The sequence below is a fragment of the Pelophylax lessonae genome (assembly GCF_965119305.1).
Source record: "Pelophylax lessonae genome assembly, chromosome: 13".
Taxonomy (NCBI): Eukaryota; Metazoa; Chordata; class Amphibia; order Anura; family Ranidae; genus Pelophylax; species Pelophylax lessonae.
Genome location: NC_138780.1, coordinates 96,428,372 through 96,454,081, shown reverse-complemented (window position 1 = coordinate 96,454,081; position 25,710 = coordinate 96,428,372). Strand labels below are relative to the sequence as shown.

Here is a 25,710-nt window from a genome sequence, read left to right as displayed (position 1 = left end):
ACACTAGGCAGAAAAAAAAAAAGTCTGGCTACGACCATGGGCAGTTCCAGGTGGTATACTCTCTCTCGCTCTGCTATAGGCACTCAGTTTAGTTACAAGCAGTGTCAGAAGAATTACAACTCCACAGAGGGATGGGTGCTGTGTCCGTCAATGAACATCAGAGAAATGGATTTTACGATAAGTAAAAAAATTCTATTTTCTCTTTCATTCATTGACAGACACAGCTTCACGTTGGGACGTCCCAAAGCAGTGTTAAACATGAGGGGTGGGAACAGCAAAAAAATTCTAAACAGTAGCCAATCAGGCAACACAAGCTCAACCAAAACAACTGGAGCCCACCTGAAAAAAACAATACACCCTCAAAGAGGATCAGGTCCTCTTAACAGCAGCCTTCAAAATCTTGAGGCCAAAAGAAGCACCCGCAGATGCAAACACATCCACTTTATAAAACTTTGTGAAAGTGTGCACCGATGACCAGGTGGCTGCCTTGCAAACCTGCGCCATTGACGCCTGATAACGGAAGGCCCAGGAGGCACTAAGCGCCCTAGTAGAGTGCACCTTGTCAGAGAATGGAGGAACCTAACCCTTGATGGAATAGGCCTGAATCACTGCCTGTCTGATCCATCTGGAAATGATCACAAAGGAAGCGGACAACCCTTTCAGGCCCATCCGTGAGCAGAAATAGCGAGTCTGACTTCCTAAAAGACTCCGTAGCTGCCAGGTACACCCCAATTGCCCGGACCACATCCAAGGCATGCAAGGCAATTGTCTTCTAATGTTTTGGCCTGCGACACAGGGCAGACAACACAATGTCTTCATGCAAATGAAAATCAGAGACATCCTTTGGAAGGAACGACGGACAGGGGCGAAGAACCACCTTATCTCTGTGAACCACCAGGTAAGGTGAACGACTGGATAACACCACCAGTTCAGACACCCTGAGAGCAGAGGTGATAGCCACCAAAAATGACACCTTCTGGACAGCATAAGCAGGGGAATCTCCCAAGGATTCTCAAAGGGAGGCTTCTGGAGGACGGAAAGCATCAAATTGAGGTCCCAAGGCGGCAACGGTGAACCACACTGGAGGAACCACATGTCAGACACCCTGAAAAAAAGGTATGCACCAGGGAGTGTGTGGCCAAGGGTCGTTGAAAGAAGACCACCAAAGCAGACACCTGGCCCTGTACTCAAGGCCAACTTCGGTTCAACCCCCCTGTTGAAGGAAGGTCAAGATCCGAGCCACCGAGAAGGAGCGAGGATGAACCCTTAAGAGACTCACACCACGCAATGTACATCTTCCACGTACGATAGTAGATCTTCCTCAAAGTAGATTTCTAAGCCAAGCCATCAAACCAGCGACTGTAAAGGAGGATGGAAGATTGGTACTTGGAACAGCAGATCCTCCTTGAGACGAAGCTTCCAAGGAACGTTGGCGACCAGCCACACCAGAGTGACATACCAAGCCCGGCGAGGCCAGTTCCGGAGCCACTTCTGCCTTGATCCTGTGTAGAAGTCTTGGCAGAAGCTTGAGAGGAGGGAAGGCATAAATCAGACGATACTGAGCCACAAACCTCTGCACCCTTCTGTTGAGCCGAGACGCCAACAAATCCACCTCGGGGATGCCCCACTGGAGACCCAACTGATGAAACACCCCTAGGTGAAGGGACCATTCCTCTTGGTCCAACGCCTGCCGACTGAGGTAATCCGCCTGCTAGTTTTCCATCCAGGAATGTGTACGGCAGAGAGGGCTGGAACGAACCGTTCTGCCCACCAGGACATTTCTTGTGCCCCCTTGGTGATTGCCATAAGCCATGGCCGAATGCGCACTGGACAACCCTGAAGACGATCCGTCCAATGGTCCAAGACATTGAACGGTAGTCTGGACTCTCCCAGTGTCCAGATCCCCTGAGCAGAATGCTTGCCGAGGATGCCTCCCCAGCCAGACAGGCTGGCATCTGTGTTGACTGCTGTCCAATACAAGGGGAGGAAGGATTTGCCCAGCCGAAGCGCCGGAGAACAAAGCCCCCAAATTAGGGACTCCTTCGTTCCCCGGCGCAGCCAGATCGGATTGTCCAGAGACTGCGGAGTCTTGTCCCATCTGGACAAGACAGTTGGTTGTAGATCTCACAGGAATAAAAACCTGGAGAAAAAAAATATCTAAAAAGAAAAAATGGGCCAAAGATCCCAGCAAGGAAATAGGTCCTTACTTTTGACTAGGCAGAAAAAAATGTGAGTGCCTATAGCAGAGAGAGGGAGTATACCCCCCCGGGACTGCCCATGGGTGTAGCCAGACTTTTTCCTGCCTAGTGTCCTACTCCTGTAGAGGGCAGTATAACCCAACGGTTATGGAGATCTGAAGCTGTGTCAGTCAATGAATGAAAGATAAACTACAGTTTATAGTTCTTGAATATGACCTCCCTCTGAGATGTAAGCTGTCCAAGTATCCACAAACGTTAACAAACATCCCATCACTCTGCAAAGTGGGGCATACCTTCATACAGAGGATTGTTTGAGGATTTAACAGAATGCCAGACCTTGCAGGCCGACTGGAAGCTAAGCTTAGGAGGTGTAGACGTAGATCAAGAGAGTAGAGAAACAAAATATGTTATTTACTAGCTAAACAGGGACAAGACTGAGCAGTTTACTCCTTTCGGTTGGTTCTGCTGAGCAGGAAGATGGGTGCTCTTCCCACCAGTAGCATCCTTGATAAAGTTATCAAGAACTGGCTCGAAGAGCTCTCCACATATGAACTGACATGAGTTCTAGCAAACCATCACAACTGAAATTTACCACTACAGCATTCAACTCCACATTCAATAAGCGAGGGATCAGCCTGGCCAACAGCTAGATCTAAGAGATTGTGACCAGTCAGACATGGTGTGACAAAGTAAGATCACATCCAGAATCGGATACAGAGCAAGGTTCACCAGAAAGTACACATTTTTAGAAAGGGCTTCTAACTGCACTTTGGTTGGGTCCTTAACCACAATACAGGGCACTTTCACCCCCTTCCTGCCGAGACCAATTTTCAGCTTTCAGCGCTGTTGCACTTTGAATAATTACTCAGTCATGCAACACTGTACCCAATCACATTTATCATTTTTTTTCCACACAAATAGAGCTATCTTTTGGTGGAATTTAATCATCACTGGGTTTTTTTATATTTTTGCGATATAAGTGAAAAAAATTGTGAAAATTAAAAAAAAAAAAAAAAAAAAAAGAAAACGGAATTTTTGTAAGATCTTACCGTAAAATCCTTTTCTCTTAAGCTCATTGACAGACGTAGTCCTCCTTGATTAATATCAACTCGGGTTATACTGCCCTCTACAGGAGTAGGACTAGACAGGAAAGAAAACGTTCTGGCCACACCCTAGGGGCAGTCCCAGAGGGTATATCCTCTCACTTCCTGCTACAGGATATCAGTTATGTCACAAAGCAGTGTCAGAGAATTTAACCCAACCCAACCCAACTCAAAAACAGAGGGGCGGGTACTACGTCTGTCAATGAGCTTAAGAGAAAAGGATTTTATGGTAAGATCTTACAAAAATCCATTTTTCTCTGTCGCTCATTGACAGACGTAGTCCTCCTTGATTAATATCAACTCGGGACGTCCCAAAGCAGTGCCACAAATGAGGGGTGGGAAAATTGAAATCAAAATCCAATCTAGAAGGCCCAACCGGTGCCAACTAGAAGTTTTAAAGGCTCATCAATCAAAAGATGAGACTCAACTGAAATTCCAACGGAAAAAAACCCTCGAGGTAGACCACCGGTCTCCTCAAATTGCGGCCTGCAAAGCCTTGCGGCCAAAAGAGGCATCTGACGATGCCATCACATCAACTTTATAAAATTTTGTAAAGGTATGCACCGACGAGCAGGTAGCCGCCTTGCAAACCTGGACCACTGACGCCTGATGGCGGTAGGCCCAGGAAGTACTGAGCGCTCGAGTGAAGTGCGCCTTAACCGGGAACGGAGGATTCCGACCCTTAATAGAATAAGCCTGTACCACCGTCTGTCTAATACATTTGGAGATAGTCGCGACAGATGCAGGCAACCCCTTTCTGGGGCCATCCGTGATCACAAAAAGTGAATACGTTTTACGGAACGATTCCGTAGTCTTCAGGTATACCCTGATTGCCCGAACTACATCCAAGGAATGCAACGCACATTCCCGAGGATGATTGGGCTTAGGACACAAGGAAGGTAGTACAATATCTTCATTCAGATGAAAATCTGAAACCACCTTAGGGAAAAAGGATGGCTTCGGATGAAGAACTACCTTATCCCTATGAACCACTAGATATGGGGAATGGCATGATAATGCAGCCAGTTCTGACACCCTGCGTGCAGAAGTAATAGCCACCAAGAAGGCCACCTTCTGGGATAATGTAAGCAAGGGAATCTCCCTGATATTTTCAAAGGGAGGTTTCTGCAGAACCGACAAAACCAAATTAAGATCCCAGGGCGGTAAGGGCGCGCGCACTGGCGGAGCCAAGTGCCGCACCCCCTGGATGAAATTCCGCACCAAGGAATGAGTAGCCAGCGGCTTCTGAAAGAAGATTGCTAACGCTGAAACCTGACCCTTGATGGTGCTCAAGGATAGTTTCTGCTCAACCCCCTTTTGCAGAAAAGCCAAAATTCGGGTCACCAAATAGGTACGTGGGGGAAATCCCAAAGATTCACACCACACAATATAAGTCTTCCATGTGCGATAATAGACTTTGCTGGAAGTCGCTTTCCTTGCTTTAATTAGAGTAGGAATAACTGAAGCTGACAATTCTCTGTCCTTCAGTACCTGGGTCTCAATGGCCAGGCCGTTAAAACCAGCGACTGTAAAGCACGATGGAAAATCAGTCCTTGAGACCGCAGACCCTCTCTGAGAGGAAGTCTCCAAGGAGCGTCCGCAACTAGCCTGCCCAAGTCGGCGTACCCGGCTTGACGAGGCCAGCCCGGAATTTCCAGGATAACTGGAGTTCCCTCCACCTCTATCCTGCGGAGAAATCTCAGCAGCAACTTGAGAGGGGGGAAGACATATAATAGCTGATACTACCCCTACGGGGCGCTCAGCGCGTCTGCTGCGTCCGCTAGAGGATCGCGGGCGCGAGCCCTGTTGAGCCGACATGCCAACAGATCCATATCCGGGGTGCCCCAATGAAGGGACAGCTGGTGAAATACCTCTGGATGAAGAGACTATTCCTCTTGATCCAGAATCTGACGGCTGAGATAATCTGCCTGTGCACCCCCGGGATGAATATCGCGGAGAGAGCTGGAACAACTGTTCCGCCCAATAAAGAATGTTGGCTACGTCTATGGCCGCCAGGGCACTCGGTGCCCCTTGGTAATTGACATAAGTCATGACCGTGGCATAGTCCGATTGGATCCGAACCGGGCTGCCCTGGAGCTGCTCGGTCCAGTAAATCGGACAAAGTCTGATCGCTCTCAGTTCCAACACATTTATCGGTAACCTGGAATTTATCAGAAGAAATGACTTCCCCTGGCTGAGCATTGGAGACCGAAGCCACCAGACCAGAGCCTCCCTGGTCCGCTCGCTCAATCGGATCCGATTGTCCAGGGAATCGGGATTCCGATTCCATTTGAGAAGAATCTCCTCTTGGAGAATTCGGGTATGAGACTGGGCAAACGGTACTGCCTCTAAGGAGGCGACCATCAGTCCCAGCCAGTTGACGGACAGCAACATCCGAATCATTGACTGAATATTCTGGAGTTTCTCCGCATGGAGAAACACTCTTGCCAAGGATGCCGGGGATGTCGAATATTGGAAGGGAAGAATCGCACCGGTGGAAGTGATCGAAACTCGATCTTGTATCCCGACCGTATGACCTCGCGAACCCCTTTATCCGGGATTCTGGAAAGCCATGGATCCGGAAACCGGTGAAGACGTCCCCCCACCCTAGAGATGGGTGGGGGCCCATTCTGTCAATCCAACGGGATAACAGTGGCTTAATTTAGTCTGGAAATCGGTGAGTCCACTATTGGTGGTACCGTCCATCTTATAATGAGGGATACCTCAAACTGATAGCGCATAGCAATGCGTTTGGAAATAGCAGGGGTTCGTTTTCGGACGACCCCATTTGGGCAAGGGAAACCCTTCGCCATTTTGGTAGGCTTGCTAGTACCAAAAAAGGAATATCAGTCTCAGCTACCTCTGCCGGTGTAATCTCAAGATTTAAGGTTTCCTGGGCAGACACAACTAGTGCCTCCACCAACGCTTCTTGTGCTATGGCGGAGGCAGAAGCGTCCTCCTCACTGTCTGAGTAGACCGTACCTGAGACAACAACCCCAGAAAAGGGGCTGCAATGACCAGCTCAGAATCCGTATTTGAAGTATCAGATGAAATAGGGGTAGGCGGGGGTCGCTTTTCTTGACCCCCGTCCCTGACAGGCTACCTCCACCCGGGATACCAAAGACTCCAAACTGCTGATAATGCATCATCACAAGTGGGGTACTGGAGGGTCCTGCGGCCACCTCGAGGGGATCAGGTGGGGATACATGTGTGGCAGGGTTCATGATTAACAAGACACTTGCCAGCACAAAAAATTAATTGCAAGAAAAAAATTTTTTTTTTTATTTAGTCCCCCAGCGCAATAGCGCCCCTCAGTGTACCTGCTTGGACCCCTCAGAGAGACCCCAAGGCACACCTGATGCACAGAAGTTTCTTATCAACCTGCTTCCAGCACTGTCTGTTACAGACAGGAAGTCTTTGGCTTGCTTTCCCGGGCCAAGGAGGGGGCTCCGCCCCTTTACACGCCTTCCGGCGCCTCCCAATTACTCCTCGAGGTGTTTGGTCACCTCAAACATGGCCGCCCCCATGCTGGAGACACGAGGCTACGCCAATATGGCAGCCTCGTGCGATCTGCAGGAAAAGGGCGGCGGCCTGTGGAGGATAGCTGCGGCTTGAGCAAAGTAGCAGCGGCCTGCGGGAGTGTGCGCCCGGCCTGTGCGGCCTGCGGGAGTGTGCGCTCGGCCTGTGCGGCCTGCGGGAGTGTGCGCTCGGCCTGCGGGAGGTAGTCCTCGGCTTGTGCGGCCTGCGGGAGTATGCGCTCGGCCTGTGCGGCCTGCGGGAGTGTGCGCTCGGCCTGTGCGGCCTGCGGGAGTGTGCGCTCGGCCTGTGCGGCCTGCGGGAGGTAGTCCTCGGCTTGTGCGGCCTGCGGGAGGCTGTGCGGCCTGCGGAGGTGACCGGCTTTATGGAAGGATGGCGACCTGCGGATGCGGTAATCCAGGCATAGGCATCGGGCTGTATACACATTATGTCAGGTAGGATACCTCTATACCTTAATAGTAATGCCTTTTAGCAGTCTGCCACTGACTTCAGTCATCTCCCTTATAGTGTCATATAGTGACTATAGATAGTCCGCTCCCAAACCAAGCTCTTAAGAGGGGGATCAATGATACCTGCTAGGATCACGTCCATCCATCCCAGAGAGGGGCCCGCGTCCACCAACAAACCCTAAAGGGGGAGAGGGGGAACATTTTACTTACCATACCGGAACCAGGCAGGCGCCAACTCCTGACAGAACCCCTCTCCACCGAGGTGGGGGGGGGGGGGGCTGTCGACCAATACGGACGCCGTGACTCAGTTTGCAACTGGTCATTGGCGTCCAGGCGAGACGTTTAACTCGCAGGGCCAGTCCCTCTCCAATGGGACTATGTCGCGGCCGACCCAGCGCGGAGCTATGGCCTGCACGCGCTCGTAGGCTGAACTGGGGTGACCACTGGATCTCAACATCCAGCCCGTCGCCCAGTTTCAGCGTACTTGCTTGAAGATCTCACAGGAACACTGGAGAAGAAAAGCTGCCTAAAAAAAGTATTTCTAAAACATCTTGCCAGGACCAAAGATCCCAGCAAGGAACTTCGGTCCTTACTCCTAACTAGACAGAAAAAAACTGATATCCTGTAGCAGGAAGTGAGAGGATATACCCTCTGGGACTGCCCCTAAGGTGTGGCCAGAACGTTTTCTTTCCTGTCTAGTCCTACTCCTGTAGAGGGCAGTATATCCCAAGTTGATATTAATCAAGGAGGACTACGTCTGTCAATGAGCGACAGAGAAAACACATTTTGCTTTAGTTTCTATTATAAGATTTTACAAATAAGTCATTTTTTTCATAAATTTATACTGCTACATATCTTTGGTAAAAATAACCCAAATTAGTGGATATTATTTAGTCTGTGTGAAAGTTAGAGTCTACAAGCTATGGTGCCAATCATCGAAATTGATCACACCTGATGTACCGACAGCCTATCTAATTTCATGAGGCCCTGAAATGTCAGGAGAATACAAATACACCCCCCCCCCCTTGACCCCTTTTTGGAAAGTAGACATTCCAGGGTAGTTAGTAAGAGGCATGATGAGTTTTTTGAAGTTGTAATTTTTTCCCACAATTCTTGGGAAAATTAAGAAATACATTTTTCTTTTTTACACAAAATTGTCATAACAACAAGTTATTTCTCAAACACAGCATATGCATACTTGCAATTTACACCCCAAAATACATTCTGCTACTTCTCCGGAGTATGACAATACCACATGCATGAGACTTTTACACAGCCTGGCCACATACAGAGGCCCAACATGCAAGGAGCACTGTCTGGTGTTCTAGGAGTATAAATTACACATATAATTTCCTAACGACCCAACACAATTTTGAAGGACTTGGAGCACCAGGACAATGGAATTACCCACAAAATGACCCCATTTTGGAAAGAAAACACCCCAATGTATATTCTATGAGGCATTATGAGTCTTTTGAACATGTCATTTTTTTACACAAGTTTTTAGAAAATGTGGAAAGAAAATGAACGGTAGTCTGGACTCTTCCAGTGTCCAGATCCCCCTATTTTTTTTTTTTTACACAAAGTTGTAAATTTATAAGATATTTCTAACACATAGCACGTACATAGCAAAAATTATCCCCCAAAATACATGCTGCTACTCCTCCTGAGTATGGCGATACCACATGTGCAAGAGTTTTACACAGCCAACCACCTACAGAGGCCCAACATACAAGTAGTGCCCTTCAGGCATTCTAGGAGCAAAAATTAAACACATAACATTTCATTACAACCTGCAGAGAGGTACTCGGGTACTTTGATGGGCTGGAACCAAGTACTCGGATACTCTGAGCTGCAGGCAGGAACTTAGGTACTCCGATGGGCTGGTAACAGGTACTCCGATGGGCTGGTGACATGCTTTCTTTATTCTATTTGTATGGGTGTGATTCTTGCGCTGTCTGGGGAGATTTCTATGTAATCCTACCCTTGATGCTGCTTGTACTGTTACTGGTCTCCACACAGTTAAATGAAGATTTTATGGGGGGGGGGGGTTAATCGATTCTTAAATCAATAAACTCATTAATATTATGAAACACAATCTAAGTCATGTGGATATTCAATAATAGGAAGTCATATAAATTATTATCTCAATACGTATGTACACATATTCCTCAAATAAATATAAAGTGCTTGTGATAAATGTGTAAAATAAACAAATAATAAAAGGTGACAAGAGTGATCAATAAAGTGCAACGTGCCAACTAATAAAATGTCCAACTCCTACTGCCATACAATAATTCCGCTTTTTAGTATATTGAAAAGCCAGATCATCTATCCTCTCCCCTTATATCTCTGCTCAGTCAAGTATGGGGGATGTCAGTAGAATTCCTCCTTTTCATGGTATTGCTTCCTTATACTCCAATACCTCCTCGTATCTCAAACAAATGGGGCCAACATAGGGTAGTAGCATCAAGTATTTATTTTAAAGAAAAAATGTAGCAACTCAGTTAAAATCTCTACAATCAGCTTGTATCCCGCGGGACTTCTCTCCGTGTCCCGCAACGTCACTTCCGGTGCTGTGTCTGCCCTACGCGTTACGTCACGCTACCACATGACTTCTTCAGGGGGAATTTTTCTTTATTGGTGGGCAATCAGTGTGTTTGCTGTGCACTGTAATCAGTAGCTAGCTGTTACAGCAATCTCCACCTCACACAGGATCGGTGTGAGAGGAGGAGCGCCCGGTAACAGCTTGTTACCGCGGTATGTTTACATTCTATGACCGGCTGTGATTGGACAAAGCCGGTCACGTGGTAAAGAGCCATTGGCTCTTCACCATGATAAGCGATGGGCTGTGTCAGAGTGACATTCTCCATCCCCAATCGCCACCCCGTGCGCCCCTGGGGGCATGCACGAGCGGTGTGCATAAGGACAGTGCATGTGGCCGGCTGTGATTGGACACAGCCAGTCACATGGTAAAGAACCATTTTCATTGGCTCGTTACACTGATCGGGGACGGGCTGTGTCCCGAGGGACATTCCTCATACCCGATCGCCGCATGGGACCGCGGGGAGAACAGGCGGACATCATATGTGGGAGGGAGCATTCCTGCCAGCGTCATTTTATAATGCGCAGGTAGGTAAGCGGTTAAAGTCTCCTCTATTAACCGCCCTATTGAGGCAGGACATTGACAGATTCAAAGTGGGAATAGATCACTTCTGCACAAAATTAGCACTTAATGTATACAGGGCTAATAGGCATTTATGGAGAGCAAACAGCTTATCAGAATGTTTGCTATCTCCATAGAGAAAAAATTGGAAAAAGAGAAATAAAGGGAAACGCTTTGCTGCAAAAAGAATTTTAAATAATATATAAAACGACCCAAGACTGAAAACACCACTTTTAGAAGCATCAGGCTAATCCTCTAGGTGTAGAAATGATGGCCATAGCATCAATAAGTGCAAAATGGTTCCCTCTATTGTGGGAGTAATAGCAGTAGAATGAGCCTACTCGGGCAGGCCCATCAAACAAATACAACGAATCAGAGACACTGCAGCCGATGGTTTAGAAACTGCCAAGGCCACAGGCAAATCAGATGTAGAGTCTTGCAGGAGAGAATGGGGGAGCATGTTTTGATCTCTGCAAAGAGTCAGCAAAAAACTGGGAACTTGGGGTTCTTGCATGACAATGGTAAAAATCTTAGCTGAAGGGGGAGAGCCAAGGAGGACACGGATGATGGAACAGACTCTAAGATCAAAGGATACCAAGATTCCAGGCTGCAGACATTTGCACCACGAGAAGGTGGGTTGCAAACAGCTTGAGAAAAATTAGTAAAATGTGATGAGGCACCCAGTGCAGTGGTCAGGGTTGAGCACATGATCAAGTTCCAATTCACTACTCACAAGCTTTATTTCCTTTAACACCTGCTTTTTTAGGAAATTGCTACTAATTTATGTAGAGATTCCTGTTGCCATTGAACACTCCACTGAATTTTGTATAAAATGGTATGCCAAGAACTTGGAACACCCAGAGGATATCACACATTGATTCTATTACCAATCCAATTACAATCATTATTACATTCTAAAAATATAAGATAGAAAATGCTACCACTGTGTACATTCCCTGTATCTCAGAAAGCAAAGATTTTTGTATACCTCATCTTCACCATTTGGTTTCAGATCAACAGCACTGAAGCCATAAACACGAGAGGAAGGGCAGAACTGGAAATTTAGTCTGAAAAAATAAATAAATAAATAAATCAACATAGATAAGAGTAACAGTATAGCCTTTGAAATAAATTAGAGCAGAATATCAGACTTTTTATTTTAGTTTTGGATAGTGGGGAAGTGCTTACATTTTTTTTTTGTGACCTCACAGGGGAGATTTTCCTTTACCTGCTGGCACTGAGACACCAGTACATGAATGGGGGAGTGGTTGTCACTGGAGCAGGAAGGTATTGACACAAAAACAAATACTGTCAGAAGTTTAACTCTTTGCACTCTAATACTGTATGTGCTTTTGTTTTTGCGAAGAGGGTTTTCCCCAATCTTCATAAAGTGAAAAGAAATCTCCCCATTAGTGACACAGGCAGCAATAAAGTCCCTTTCCTATGCTATCCTGTCAGAACACAATAGCTCAGCCGGGAGATCGCTGTACTAACCGTGCTTTGGGCTTTAAAAAGGTCCGTCAACTCAAGACTAGTGGTTCATATAAAAGTAGCATAAGAGCTAGTTAAGAGCTTAAACTATCTAACAGTTTCCTATACCTCTCAAGAACCGCCTCTCTACCTCTACATCACAGAAAACCTCGTATTCATTGGGGAAAGAAAAAAAAAAAAAAGGGCTTTCTCTGAATGGCAGCCATGTCGAGTTAGCAGCCCCTGTGGTTGCTGTGCTGAAGGGCAGACGCACAGCACTGTACCCAGAAGACTGTTATGTCTGTAGTGGCAGCAGATACTACAGTGATTGGCAGCTTATATTGGTCCAACTTAGGCAAATGTAACTACGCAAAAAATTATACTTAAAATTCAGATATAATTTCATGCTATTAAATTGAGCAGGGGAACAGCTGAACTTTAACAGACCACAAAGCCTGAGGACTGAGGTTAGATGAGGTCACTGCCGGTATCCCTAAAATAAGACAATTAGGAATCAAGCATAGTTTACATCCACAACAAAATGTCACTTTTAGTCCAACTGGCTTTTTAAAACATTTGAGGACAGAAGAGATACAGAAAAAATGCTTGTAAACATCAGAATATTATTTTATATTATATTAATAATACATAAACTACATAACACTAAAGAAAATCTCTAAATCTCCAAGGCAAGACCCAACTTAGGTAGCTGCTCCAGAAAACATTTCTCTGGCTTCAACTCACCCTAGATCCTCAATGCTGACAGGTGGTCCAGACCCTGATGGATTCTTTAGCATCAGCTCCTGGAGTTGTGTGTTTTTCTCATCCTCAGACAAGTTCCGGTTGCTCAGAATGTGTCTTCTTTTAACTGCCAGCTCTCGAATGTCATGGAGGAACCGGGCACGGTGTGGGTTTACAAGTTCAAAATCCTCCCATGTCAGGATACCCTGGAACCATGCTGGTGGCTTTGGCTTTGGTGGGTCCAGAATAAACTCTGACTTAGAATCCTCCTCAAAGCTCCCAACAGAAAGAGCATCATGTCCATCCTCTGTGGAGGCTTCTGATTGGCTTTCAGTACAGTGTTCACTATCTTCACCCAGAGAGGCATACAAAAGTTTACTCATGTTGCTTTTGATATCACCCATGCACATAAGCCTGAAAAAAGGCTTAGAAATGGGCAAGTCTACTAAGCGATTGTCCTGTATGCATTTTGCCAAAAATATACCCAGAAAATGACAAAGCCTGGTCACTCGATCCAGTTCCTCACTGTCCTGAGGGTAAGGAGCTGGGAAAAGTCCACATGATCGTTGCACATAATACCCAGGAGGCTTCAAACCACCACCTAAGTCAACCTGACAAAAAAGAAAAAAAAAAAACACAAAGATTGACTACAGTCGTTGCACCTCCATCCACCAATCCACACAAAAAAAGTTATCCCAATAGTTCCTTAACCCTTTTCCACCCCTGCGTCCCTTTAAATAGTTTGGAATGCCCAGGGGCCGGAAAGGATCAGCAATCATGTGACCACTGTGTCACATGATTGGAAGCCGGTCACGCCAGCTACAGATTTGCTGCCTGGACCAAGACTTGTCTGTGACAGCTTAGTCTTTATGCTGAGAGCACGTAGTGAGCACATTCTCAGCACAAACAATGGCCACCCAGCTATGTATTTGTGTGGCGTGTGGGCCTTAAAACTCACCCTTTTCCCATCGCACATTTTTGTCGGGCAAATGGAAAGGGGGTTTAAAGGACATCTGTATATTTTATCGCAGCGTGTTGTTACCTGGCGAGACTCATCATCTGGGAAGTCGTCATCACATAACCAAATTCCCAAGTCTGTCTTCTGGAATTCTGCTGCCACCAGGGCATAAAATTCGAGGGTTGGTCCCAGCCCAGTCCCCTCCTCTCCAAGAAACTCCACCTGACAATTAAAAAGAGTAAAATTAATGGATTCTGTTCATTCTCGGAATCATATGCGGGAAAGTAAAAATAGCATAGTTTACCTCAAGGTTTTGTATACATGCCAAAAAAAAAAAAAAAAAAAAAAAAGGATGACAAATAGATTGGTCCTTCGACAAAAATTAGACTAACAATAACTAGCTGCCACTGGGAGGGTATAGTCCTTCAAATGTATACACAAAAGCACTAGACAGAAGAGTGTCCAGTGTTCATGTAAAAAGAGCAACATCAGCCATGATATATAACATATGCTGTGATAGAGGGGAGATCACAAGCTAACACTTGAGATTCTTAATGAACCCTCTGCACTTTAAAATTCTTCTAGCGAGCTTTGACATGTTACTGTAACCATCTAACACCTCAAATGTTATATATGTAAGCTTTTTCAATCTGAACACAAACACTTCTCAAATTATACTGTATAGTGCAGGTCATTGGCCAGACCTGAATCTGTAGTCAGTTCACCCCAAACTCCAACTGTGTCAGTTCACCCTATGTTGGTACTAGATGTCCAGTAAGGCAAGTTATGTGCAACTAAGTATTTATCATTTTGTAAAGTAGAGCACAACACAGATGGCTAGCTGGAACATGTATTGAAATATGCACAAAACCAGACAGTAACCAGTGCAACAAACAAAAGAAAACGAAAGGTAGAATTTTGCTAAAAGCTTTTGTGCATTGAGCCATGCTTCTTGCTTTACTCATTAGGGAGTGCTTGCTTACATTAAAAGGTAGAGAAGGTCTCTTATTTAGTCCAGCATGTAGAGTGGATAAAAGGAGAGTGCTCAACTGCCTTTGCCAATAAATATAAGAACAAAAACAAAAGCGAAAGGGAAAAAACAAAAAGTGTTGCGTTTATAATTTTGTTCAGTGTAGATGACATATTGTGTATGATGTATTTATCCAATGCCACATTGGTACTGTCACAGAACCAACCCATATGACTCCACTGGAATAGAAAAATATATTATACTGCAGACTTGTGTGTGTGGTGGCACCTGTTTTCATTGATAAGAATAGACAAATAAGGAGAGAACGAAGAAAAAAAAAAATTCTAAAAGTAATTATCTTTTGTGGGATAAGATAGTAATACTGATTTTAAAAATGACGCAAAGAGGAGCTATTCTCCATAGCAACTAACTTGGTTTACCGGATAATAGAATCTAAATGGTTACAACAGCCAACTGCTCCTTTCATCTATTTCTTGAAATTAAAGCTAATGTTTTTACTCTGCTACATTTTTAAAGCTAAAGTGTATCTAAAATGTTGTAGGGCCATTTTAAAAGTCTAGCAAGTTGTTTCCCATCTGTGTCCATTTAGGCAGATTTCTCTTTACTTCGTGACCTATAGACACAACAGGAAGTGAGAAAAATCTCAGTTGTATTGTAACAAACATCCCCATTGGAAGATTTACCCTCTTTTTCCTTTTTGATGAAACTTAAAATTTGGACTTCCCTTCACTTTCAGCCCAAGTGACAATGGTAACCAGGACAAAAAGGGTGACTCTTCCCAGGAAAAGGTACAGACCGCAATAAAGACCTGACAGAGGTTCTAGCCATTCACTGCTTACCTCCAGCACAGACTTGCGATCTGCATGAATCTGCATGACATTCTCTGCCCACTCCATCAATGAATCACCCCGTGGCACTTTAACTCGTTCATGTTTTAGACGTCCTACTCGGAACTCTCCAGGATCATCACGACGCACTGCGCTGGCTGTCCGACTCCTCTCTACAGTGGCCTCCCGTCTGTTCTGCAGCCAGACAATAGCTCTGCACAATATAAAGAAAAAAAAAAAAACATTGAACTATGCTAGTACAATACATGTCAAGGAACTGTTTATAAAAGCTTCACAATATTATTACCTTGATGCTCCAAAAGCTGTACATGTAAAGTAGAGCTGCCGGGTTTCAAAGGGAATCAGGAAGGGACATTTGCTGGTTAACTGCTCACACCAGTCAGGTAATGCTCCACTTGCTAAAGCTAATGGTTCCTGTATAGGAAAATACATTTATACCAATGTCGCTTCTACAGTAAAAATACAGATGCAAGCATTAAGTGTTTCTAGAAACTTCGGCGTACACTGTAATTAGTTATTCCTGGCAGTAAGTATTTCTATGTCTTTATTACCATACCTCAATCTGCTGCAGAATTTTGGTGGTGATTTTCTTGCTGGTGAATTCCTCTGGAGGAACACTGAAGAGAAGCATTTCATCTCCTTCTGCAACAAAGACAAAGACATAGCTTGCATAACTTCTATATTAAAACATATCAGAATACTCCACACAGTTTTATTAGTGGAGGATCCATCTTATAATAATTTAGTATTACTTTTAGTAACAAAGATACTAAAAGAAAGTACAATAAATTAGCTTTACTTTGCGAAGACGGAGTTGTCAAGGCCCGCTCTCCTCTAAAGGGAAATCTGATATAACGGACTGCCTGTCCGATTTCATCCGATCCGATACCCCAGACGAATGGAAAATAGGGTTTACATCCGTCTGGATTTAACGAGCAGGATTGGATCGGATAGCAGTGGGTATCAATGGAGATGTCTACGATGACATCCGCTGCTCCATAGGGCTGCATGGGGCATCCAATCAGGTCCGCCTGAAAAACTGACAGGCGGACTGGATCGGAAAGCCTGTGTGAAAGGGGCCTTAAAATCCATTTCTCTGATGCTCTTTGATGGACACAGCTCCTGATCTTCATAACCACCGAGTTATACTGCCCCCCACAGAAGTTAGGGGAGATAGGTGTTGGGCGCTAGTTACCAAGGAGATTTCTACCAAATGCACAGACAGATGACCAATGGGTGCTTCCAGACTTTCCAATTATAGCCAAAGTTCAGGGCAGCACTGGCAGGCAAAAAACAGGAAATCCCGCTGGCGGCAAATAGAAAAGGACAGGCGCCGCTGAAGTAAGCCAAAACTTTATTGCATGACAAACATAATCCGGCCGTCCTGCAGCCAGGAAGTGACGAACAACGGAGACAACATCCAAGGAACCACCTACGGAACATGGACTAAAGCAATCCCCTATGTAAGTTACTGTATTATGTTTGTCATGCAATAAAGTTTTGGCTTACTTCAGCGGCGCCTGTCCTTTTCTATTCCCCACAGAAGTTAGACACTAGGCAGAAAAAGAATCTGGCTATGGGCAGTCCCAGGGGGGTATACTCCCTCTTTCTGCTATAGGTACTACGTTTTGTTACAAGCAGGGTCAGAAGAACTACAACTCCACAGAGGGGTGGGTGCTGTGTCCGTCAATGATCATCAGAGAAATGGATTTTACAGTACATCAAAAATCCCATTTTGTCTTTGGTTCATCGATCTTCAAAACCATTGGTACGTCCCAAAGCAGTGTTAAACATGAGGAGCATTTAACCCGCAGGACAGCCCCTATCCAGTGGGGCTAGGTTGCTGCACACCTAGTGCGGAGCTGATGTCTGCACATGCTTGTTGGCCAGACTGGGGTGACCACTGGATCTAGATTTTCCAGCCCGTCGTTCAGTCCGGCAGTTAATTGTAGAACTTGCCAGGACCAGAGATCTCAGCAAGGAACTAGGTCCTTACTCTTGACTAGGCAGAAAAAAATTAAGTACCTATAGCCGAGAGAGGGAGTATACCCCCTAGGACTGCCCATAGGCATAGCCAGGTTCTTTTTCTGCCTAGTGTCCTACTCCTGTAGGGGGCAGTATAACCCAACGGTTATGAAGATCAGAAGCTGTGTGTGTCAATGAATGAAAGAGAAAAAGGATTTTTAATACAGAAAGGTTGGCTTACTGAAAAGTACTTCCACGTACAGTATAGTATGCACTCAATACTTGGTCGGGGCTCTTTTGCATGGGGCGTAGCATGGAGGCGATCAGCCTGTGGCACTGCTGAGGTGTTTTGGAAGCCCAGGATGCTTTCATAGCGGCCTTCAGCTTGTCTGCATTGTTGGGTCTGGTGTTTCTCATCTTCCTCTTGACAATACCCCTCAGATTCTCTATGGGGGTTTATGTTAGGAGAGTTTGCTGGCCAATCAAGCACAGTGATACCATGATCATTTAACCAGGTATTAGTACTTTTGGCAGTGTGGGTGGGTGCCAAGTCCTGCCGGAATATGAAATCAGCATCTCCATGAAGCTGGTCAGCAGAGGGAAGCATGAAGGGCTCTAGAATTTCCTGGTAGAAGACGGAGTGTGCGAAGTGTGACACCATGCATGTACAATATTGAACTTTCTCACTATATTCTAATTTTCAGAAATACTGAATTTTTGAGTTTTCACTAGCTGTAAGCCATAATTATCAAACCTCAGAGCCGGTTCACACTTCTGCGGCTGCGGCGTTCGCATGTAATGTCGGAGCGCACTGCTCCTTCATTACATGCGTTCGGCTGTGCGAGTTTAGCCATACACTTTGTATGGCTAAATTCGCACCGTACCCGCAGCAAACACGCACAGGACCCTTTTTGGCAGCCGCATCAGGATCGGATCGCACAGCGGTTCACACTTGTGCGATCCGATCCTGTGCGAACTGCAAGATCGCACTGCGATATGCGATCAAACTGGGGGTGTCGTTAAGATTACATTGACACCCCCAGCGTATCGCATATGGCAGTGTGAACTGCCGGGAGTGCGTTTGCGATGCGGGAACAGGCTGCGGATTCGCAGCCTTCCCGCATCGCATAAGTGTGAAACGAGGCTAAAAGAAAGAAATCCTTGAAATATATTGTGCTGTGTGTAATGAAACTATACAATATATGAGTTTCACTTTCTAAAATAAATTACTGAAATAATTAGCTTTTCGAAGATATTTTTATTTTTTGAGATGTACTTGTGTCAATTTCAAGTTTCTGAAAGAAGTGAAAGTTCTTTATTTCCTATATGCCCTTAGCTGCTTTTACTATCTGCTGATGTAATCAGCCATCACAGCCTAGCCATGCTACTAACTGCCTATGCCCAGAGTATAGTGACAGTAGTAGGTTGAGCTTGGAAGCTTGCATCAGTTAGCAGCATAAAAGACAAAAGTAACAGTTATACAGCCAACATACTACATCTTTACATCTGTTTCAATCAGTTTGCAAAGACTGAATGATGGGTAAGCATTGCACATGTGTAAAATTTTGCTTACGTGGGCAGTAGTTTGGAAACCCTTGTTTTAGGTCATGAGGAAAGGCTTTCTTTAATGACTCTCTGCTTAGTTTTCCCTATGTTTATGCAGATTCCATTATTGCCCTAGTTTCCACTGACAATCCCAAAATATACATTCCTAGTGTAAGCTGTGAGAGCAACATCAGATTGTAAGCTTCTCTGGAGACAAGAAGTGGTGTGGAATCATTCTGTGTACTGTGAAAAATGCTGCAGAATTTGTTGGCATTATATAACGGCTATTTTATTTCACTGGACTCCAGTACCAATACTGTCCTTATGTAATGGAATCATTCTGTGTACTGTGAAAAATGCTGTCGAATTTGTTGGAATGATATAAGAACTATTTTATTTCACTGGACTCCGGTACCAAATGTGTGTTCTTCCAGTACCACTACTGTCCTTATGTAATGTGACATTAAAACAAATACAGAATTCTGTTGTGCTGATTCAGCAGTGCCTTTTAGCTCTGCGGATCATTCTTCCAGGAGAGTGTTGTATGTTCAAGAGTGGTAAACAGAAAAATGGCAATTTACAAAACAAAAAACACACAGTAAAACACTTAGAAACCTGACCTACCTTCTTGTGGCGTCCTAGCAGAGTATGGGTCGCTGGCTACAATAAAAAGAATGCGCAGAAGCTGCAAAACATCCTCTACACCACATGAGTTCTGCCCACTGCCTGCCTTGGCTTGTGGCTGCTCCCGGGCGTAACTTAGAATGTCCGCGTTCTGCAGCGTGGAAAGGGTAGCGGGCATCACTACAGATTTGGTGCCATTCTCACAGAAGTCCTGCAATTAAAGCAGCCATGAACCAATTAAATACAATTACTGGCAAGTTCTAAGATATAAAACAAAATAAATACAAACACACACAAACATATACACACACACACACAGGGTCTCTGAATTACTACTTAAACATAGAAAAAAAAAAAAAGAAAAAAAATCTGAGCTATAAAACCAGTTATCTTCTGAATATCTGTAATTACAACTGAATCTAAAGACAACAAGCCAAGCATAAACTAGACAACCATGCCACCCCTGCCCCGCATTACTTTGTATGCAGCGATAAGCTGAGAGCAGTTGCGGTTCTTTCGGATGCTCTTGTTAGTTCCAGTCAGTTTCCAGCGTCGCAAGAAGCTTGGATCTGCGTTCATCTGCAGATAGGTGATCAGATCATTCTTTGGCAAAGCATCTGTACCCAGTGACTGCTCCACATGTTCCACGGACCAGCAGCCCTGAAGAAGGGAATGCGGTATTAGGGGACAGCACAGCTCTGGATAGCACAGCTGGACAGATCTGCTCTACTACTGGAAACTGAATGGAATTTCCTTGGATAACTTGTCCATAAAATTCTGTACACCATAATTTTAAAGTGAAACTTTACCTAAAAATGCAAAGAAATGCGAAGAGGCAGGATTTTTAATGTCGAAGAGACATGCTATATTTCTTCTGCATTAAAATTACTTACCTGCCTGTCCACACTGTACACGGAGCGGCACATGCGCCGCTCAATGTAAGAATTTCAGCAATGCTGGGATGACTGAACTATGGCACATATGTAGCCAGCCAATAGAAATGGTCAGCGATTGATACTGAGAATCAGCCAGGCTGAAGATGCAAGTGGCTGAGGTGGAGCTCTGGGACACGGCAGTGCTAGAGAAGAGGTGAGTATAGTTCCGCTTCAAGCTATGAACTAGACAAGACTAGGCAGCTCACAGCAAATAGCAGTCAGAGTTTAATGGTAGCTACAATTGGCCAAGATCATAAAGAGGTCTGCTGAAATACTGAACGCCCCTTAATGACATTCTTCTTTTGCATTTCACATAAATGTTTTCTCTCAGCAAACGGCTTCTTGCTTGTATTCTCCCTTGCAATTGCATACAATTTCTGCAACCTGACATGACAGCCGATATCCATTTCAATGCAAACCTGTAATCTCTGTATTATATATTCTTCGTATATTGCATTATTTCACATGCTTGAATAGCTGTAGCACAGAACAGACTTGTTAAGTTAGTAAAGCTGCACGTGTCTTGTTACACAGTATAAGTAAAGGAAGCCAACCAGTGTCACTTACCATTCTGCCAGACTCCTTTTGCTTATCAGAATCCTTCATTTCCCTGTACATTATTCTGTTGATGAAAAAGTGAAAGCAGTTTGTAGACACCAGAGCTCAATGGTAAGGCTTTAGAACAGGATGCGAAAGTTAAAAAAAAACCACATTTGGATAACATGTTCAATACATGTCTATATGGAAAATCAGCATGATAGAATGAATTGAGCTTAGTAAAGGATGAAACACGAAATCCTCATCATTCGGATCGCCCGTGTGAAAGAGCCCTAACTGTGTTACCCTTTCTACAATTTCAATATAATCAACAAGCAGGCTACCTAATGCTGGATATATGGTCAAACAAAAGTTTTCTTGTCAAAAAGCATTTAAACCATCCGAATTGATGATAAAAACGATGGTTCATTACATGTGTGGCCAGCATTACCGAAACTAAAACGTATTTGCATTAGGAGTTCGCTGAAAGGTTGAGAGCATATGCTAGGTTAAAAATATTTATCTCCGTTATACACAAACAACTGAATTTGACTCTGGACGACTTTCTCTCCCCATACACTAGGCATTGGGAGGCAAACCTACAGGTTACTTTTACAAAACAGCAAATAGATAGGCTTATCATTCTAGCTCATAAATCAACTATAACAAACCATTTCCAAGAGCGGGGCTGTAAGCTCCTCTCTAGATAGTACAGAGCCCCTGTTTTGTCCCTAAATGTTTTCCTTAAGTCTCCAGGATGTGCTGCTATTATCACACAGAACCTGGCATGTTAGGGTGAGGAACATATTCTCAAAACGGACCTCTGTTGACGAAAGCACGGACCCTCCTGAGATACAGCTTACATCTCAACAGGGCGCCTCTACACAGTTACAAAAATTAGCTGACAGTTCAATTACTGAATGCTGCTCAGGAGTATGCCTGTGGAGACAAACTTCCCCTCCGACCCTCAGGCACTGGTTTAGTAATCTCAAGGAAATTAGAACTATGGAAAGCCTGACCGCCCCACTTCACTATACAGAGGAAGTATTTCCAGACACCTGGAAGTCATGGACAGCATACATCTGTATTTCCCAGTATTCCGATCCTATGATATACAATCCTCTCTTCTCTACTGCTTCAATAGTCTACAGCCCTTGTTCTTGATCCTTCAGCTTTGTGTACTGTCATCCCATTGGGGAGGTAAGGATGGGAACAGAAGGAGCGAAATATCCATCGCCCCTACAATCCTCTCCTAATATTTCCTATCACTTGTCTAACCTAACCCCCACCACTTTTCTTTTATTATTGTTCCTTTACGCCAATGCCATTGACCACTCCAATTGGGGGGAATGGGTTATGGTAATTCTTGAAAAATGTTTATTAACAATTATACTAAAAAACACTCCATTGAGCCGAGTAAGGCCTCTTTCACACGGTCCGCCTCCGTAGGCGGATCCGTGTTGCTCAGCGGGGATCGATCCGCGATCCCCGCTGAGCCGGCGGATGACAGCTCCGTCTCCGCTTGCAGAGCGGAGAGGGAGGTGTCTCAGCCCCCGCTGCCCTCTATGGGGGATCGGATGAGAGCGGACCGCCTGTCCGCTCTCATCTGATCCAATCCGATCCGATTACTGAACGGATGGAAAAATAGGGTTTCCATCCGTCCAGATTTCACGGACAGGATCGGATGCGGATGGCAGCGGGTGTCAGCGGAGGTGTCTCTGCTGACATCCACTGCCCCATAGAGCTGCATGGAGGATCCGATCAGATCCGCCTAAAATATTGACAGGCGGATCTGATCGGATCGCCCGTGTGAAAGAGCCCTAACTGTGTTACCCTTTCAGAACATATCAGGCAGTACTGTGTCTTAAAGTGATACTAAAGTCTTGTTTTTTTTTTTTTGTTTGAAAAAAACAAACATGTTATACTTGCTGGCTTTTTGCAGTGGTTTTGCAAAGAGAAGCCCAGACCTCCTCTTCGGCATTCCTGGCCCCTCTCTCCAGCACCCGAGCCGAAGCGTTCAGACGCGGAGCTGTGACTTTGACATCAGCGGGAGCCAATGGCACCCGCTGCTGTGTTTCTCCCTCCAATCAGGAGGGAGAGTCCCAGACAGCCGAGCCTCCAGTACAACATCGCTGGATGGGCTCAGGTAAGTATTAGGGGGGACTGAGGAAGGCTGCTGCACACAGGAGGTTTTTTTTTTATCTTAATGCATAGAATGCACAAGAAAAAAAACAATAAAAAAATAAAGTCCATAAATGTACCTCATTGCAGACGCTATAATGTTTGTGCAAACCAATCAATAGACACTTATTAGGATTTTTTTTTCTTACCAAAAATATGTAGCAGAATACATATTGGCCTAAATTAATTAAAAAAAAATATTTTTTTACATTTTTTTTATTGGTTATGTTTTATAGCAGAAAGTAAAACAATATATTTTTTTTTTTTCACAATTGTGGCTTTTTTTGTTTATAGCTCAAAAAAAAAAAAAAAAAAAAGAAGAGGTGATCAAATACCACCAAAAGAAGGCTCTATTTGTGGGGGGGGGATACATCATCTTTATTTGGGTACAGCGTGCAACTGTCAGTTAAAGCAATGCAGTGCCATATCACAAAAAATGACCTGGCCATTAAGGGGGTAAAAGCTTCCTGAGCTTAAGTGGTAAAAGAGGATGTACGTTTTTGTTTCTGCTGTAAAATGGAAATCTTTGCAAAACTGATCCTCATTCTAACTTTAAAAATCTCACCGCAATTTCTAAATAAAAACTTAAAAAAAAAAAAAAGAAAGAAAAAAGGTTAGTCTAATTATCACTATACTAATCTGTAAGGCTGAGAAAAGTAATGCATGATACAGTACATAAAGATGCAAACTTTTATATTGGTACAGTTTTTCAGAGGTAGAAATCAGATAGGTATCTGACTGCGTAGAGGGGAACAGTTTTTCAGAGGTAGAAATCAGATAGGTATCGGACTGCGTAGAGGGGAGCATTACGTGGGGTCAATAGCAAGAAATCACAAAATATAGGGAACAAACTTAAGGTTAGATCTTAATATTTCTTTGCAGAATATGTATAATTACTAAACTGCCTAACAATCAATAATAAAATTTGAGAAGCTTTGCAAATATCTGGAAAGACGTCATATCACAATTCACATGTGCCTTCTTACGTGTATGTGGGCTCCCATATCCTCCTTAATTTGTCAGACTTGATAGCTCCATTACAGGAGAGATGCAGAAGTTTCTGCACATAGTAAAATATGGTGGCACGGAAATTACTGAGTGGCAACTCCACTTCTCTTCCACTTCCTAGACCAGTCACTTTCAATGTGAGTGCCAATCTAGGTGCAGGAGCACATTCCACTTCTTCCAGGAGTTCTGAGTGAGGGGTTCCTGCAATGAAAGACAGCTCAAATGTAAAGCAGATAACAAACCCTTAATTACTCTTATTGTGCATCTTCTAGAACTATGAATATTCTTCGTCTTTGTCCACATGGAGAAGACACAAGTCACATATAGAAAATCCAATGTTTACTGTCTGTTGCGTTGCCTCCATGTACACACCTGGAGCTGGAATCTCCAAGTCTGTGGTCTGCTGCACATTGGTCCGTCCAGGACGAGGATCAAAAGCTGGCACAAGAGCAGAAAACTGTCTTTTCAGAACATAATCATCATCCCAAGTTCTACGTCTTCCACCTTTTGTCTCATATTCCTCTTCCTCCTGTGTGGCAAAATGAGAATTTGTCAACAAAATACACACTTCTAAATATATATCTGCAGCCATCCAGAATTCATCTTTTACATATTTGTCATATTACTCTCAGATGCAATAATTTCAGACAAAAAAAAAAAGGAATGGAGGAAGATTTCTACTAAAAGAAGAGGAATCAGCACATGAAACACATCCTGCTGACTTGTAAAGTTATATCCTTTGTGTTGATTTTTTCCGTTTTTAATTTGAGCTACATATAATCAGCCCATATATATATATACACATACATATACACACACACACACACACATACACCCAGTAGGTTGAATAAGAAAGGAATCCTCCATGAGTTATTGTATTCTGACAGCGAGGAGACTTCCCCAACCTCAGAATACACCAATCAGCGCTGCCTCCCCACCCCAAAGCACCCTCCCCATGTTGGGGGCATGTGTCCTGGTATGGTTCAGCAGGAGGAGGGGGCGCTCACTCGTCCCCCCCTTTTCCTGGCCTGCAAGGCTGCATGCTTGGGTAAGGTTCGGCTATAGATTTTGGGGGAAACCCTAGGCCATTTCTTTTTTGGGCGTTACCCTTTAAATCCCCACCAGACCCTTAAGGGCCTGGCATGGATTTTGGGGTGGGGGGGGGGGCACAATGTTTATTTTTCTCAATGTTTGTATTGCCGGCAATTTTCGTTTACATTCAGCTGAAAGCTGAAAAGTCATCAGTTGTTAAGGAAGTGACAGCCCCGCTCCCTAAAAAACAGCTATTCACTGGTTGTTAAAGATGCCTGTTCCTTAACAAAAATGCTACCGCTCCTAAACACTTGTAAACGCTCCTAAATACTGCAGAAACGCTAAATAGTGTGCATGGAGCCTAAAACTCCGAAAAATTATGTGTAGAAGACCAGCTAATAGATTACAAATATGTGACAGAG

General features: G+C 44.4%; 1 protein-coding gene across 2 annotated transcripts in view; it reads right to left on the bottom strand.

Annotated features, from left to right (window-relative positions):
- HECTD1 (HECT domain E3 ubiquitin protein ligase 1) overlaps positions 1 to 25,710 on the bottom strand; it is a 321,546-nt gene that overhangs the window by 26,957 nt on the left and 268,879 nt on the right. For both annotated transcript variants that reach the window (XM_082275332.1, XM_082275333.1), the window contains exons 28-38: positions 24,629 to 24,785; positions 24,235 to 24,457; positions 21,098 to 21,152; positions 20,073 to 20,255; positions 19,596 to 19,806; positions 16,018 to 16,103; positions 15,748 to 15,875; positions 15,453 to 15,654; positions 13,707 to 13,844; positions 12,668 to 13,275; positions 11,442 to 11,520 (exon numbers count right to left, since the gene is read on the bottom strand). In XM_082275332.1, coding sequence (XP_082131458.1) covers positions 11,442 to 11,520; positions 12,668 to 13,275; positions 13,707 to 13,844; positions 15,453 to 15,654; positions 15,748 to 15,875; positions 16,018 to 16,103; positions 19,596 to 19,806; positions 20,073 to 20,255; positions 21,098 to 21,152; positions 24,235 to 24,457; positions 24,629 to 24,785 — 2,070 coding nt within the window. The remainder of the gene's footprint in view (positions 1 to 11,441; positions 11,521 to 12,667; positions 13,276 to 13,706; positions 13,845 to 15,452; positions 15,655 to 15,747; positions 15,876 to 16,017; positions 16,104 to 19,595; positions 19,807 to 20,072; positions 20,256 to 21,097; positions 21,153 to 24,234; positions 24,458 to 24,628; positions 24,786 to 25,710) is intronic.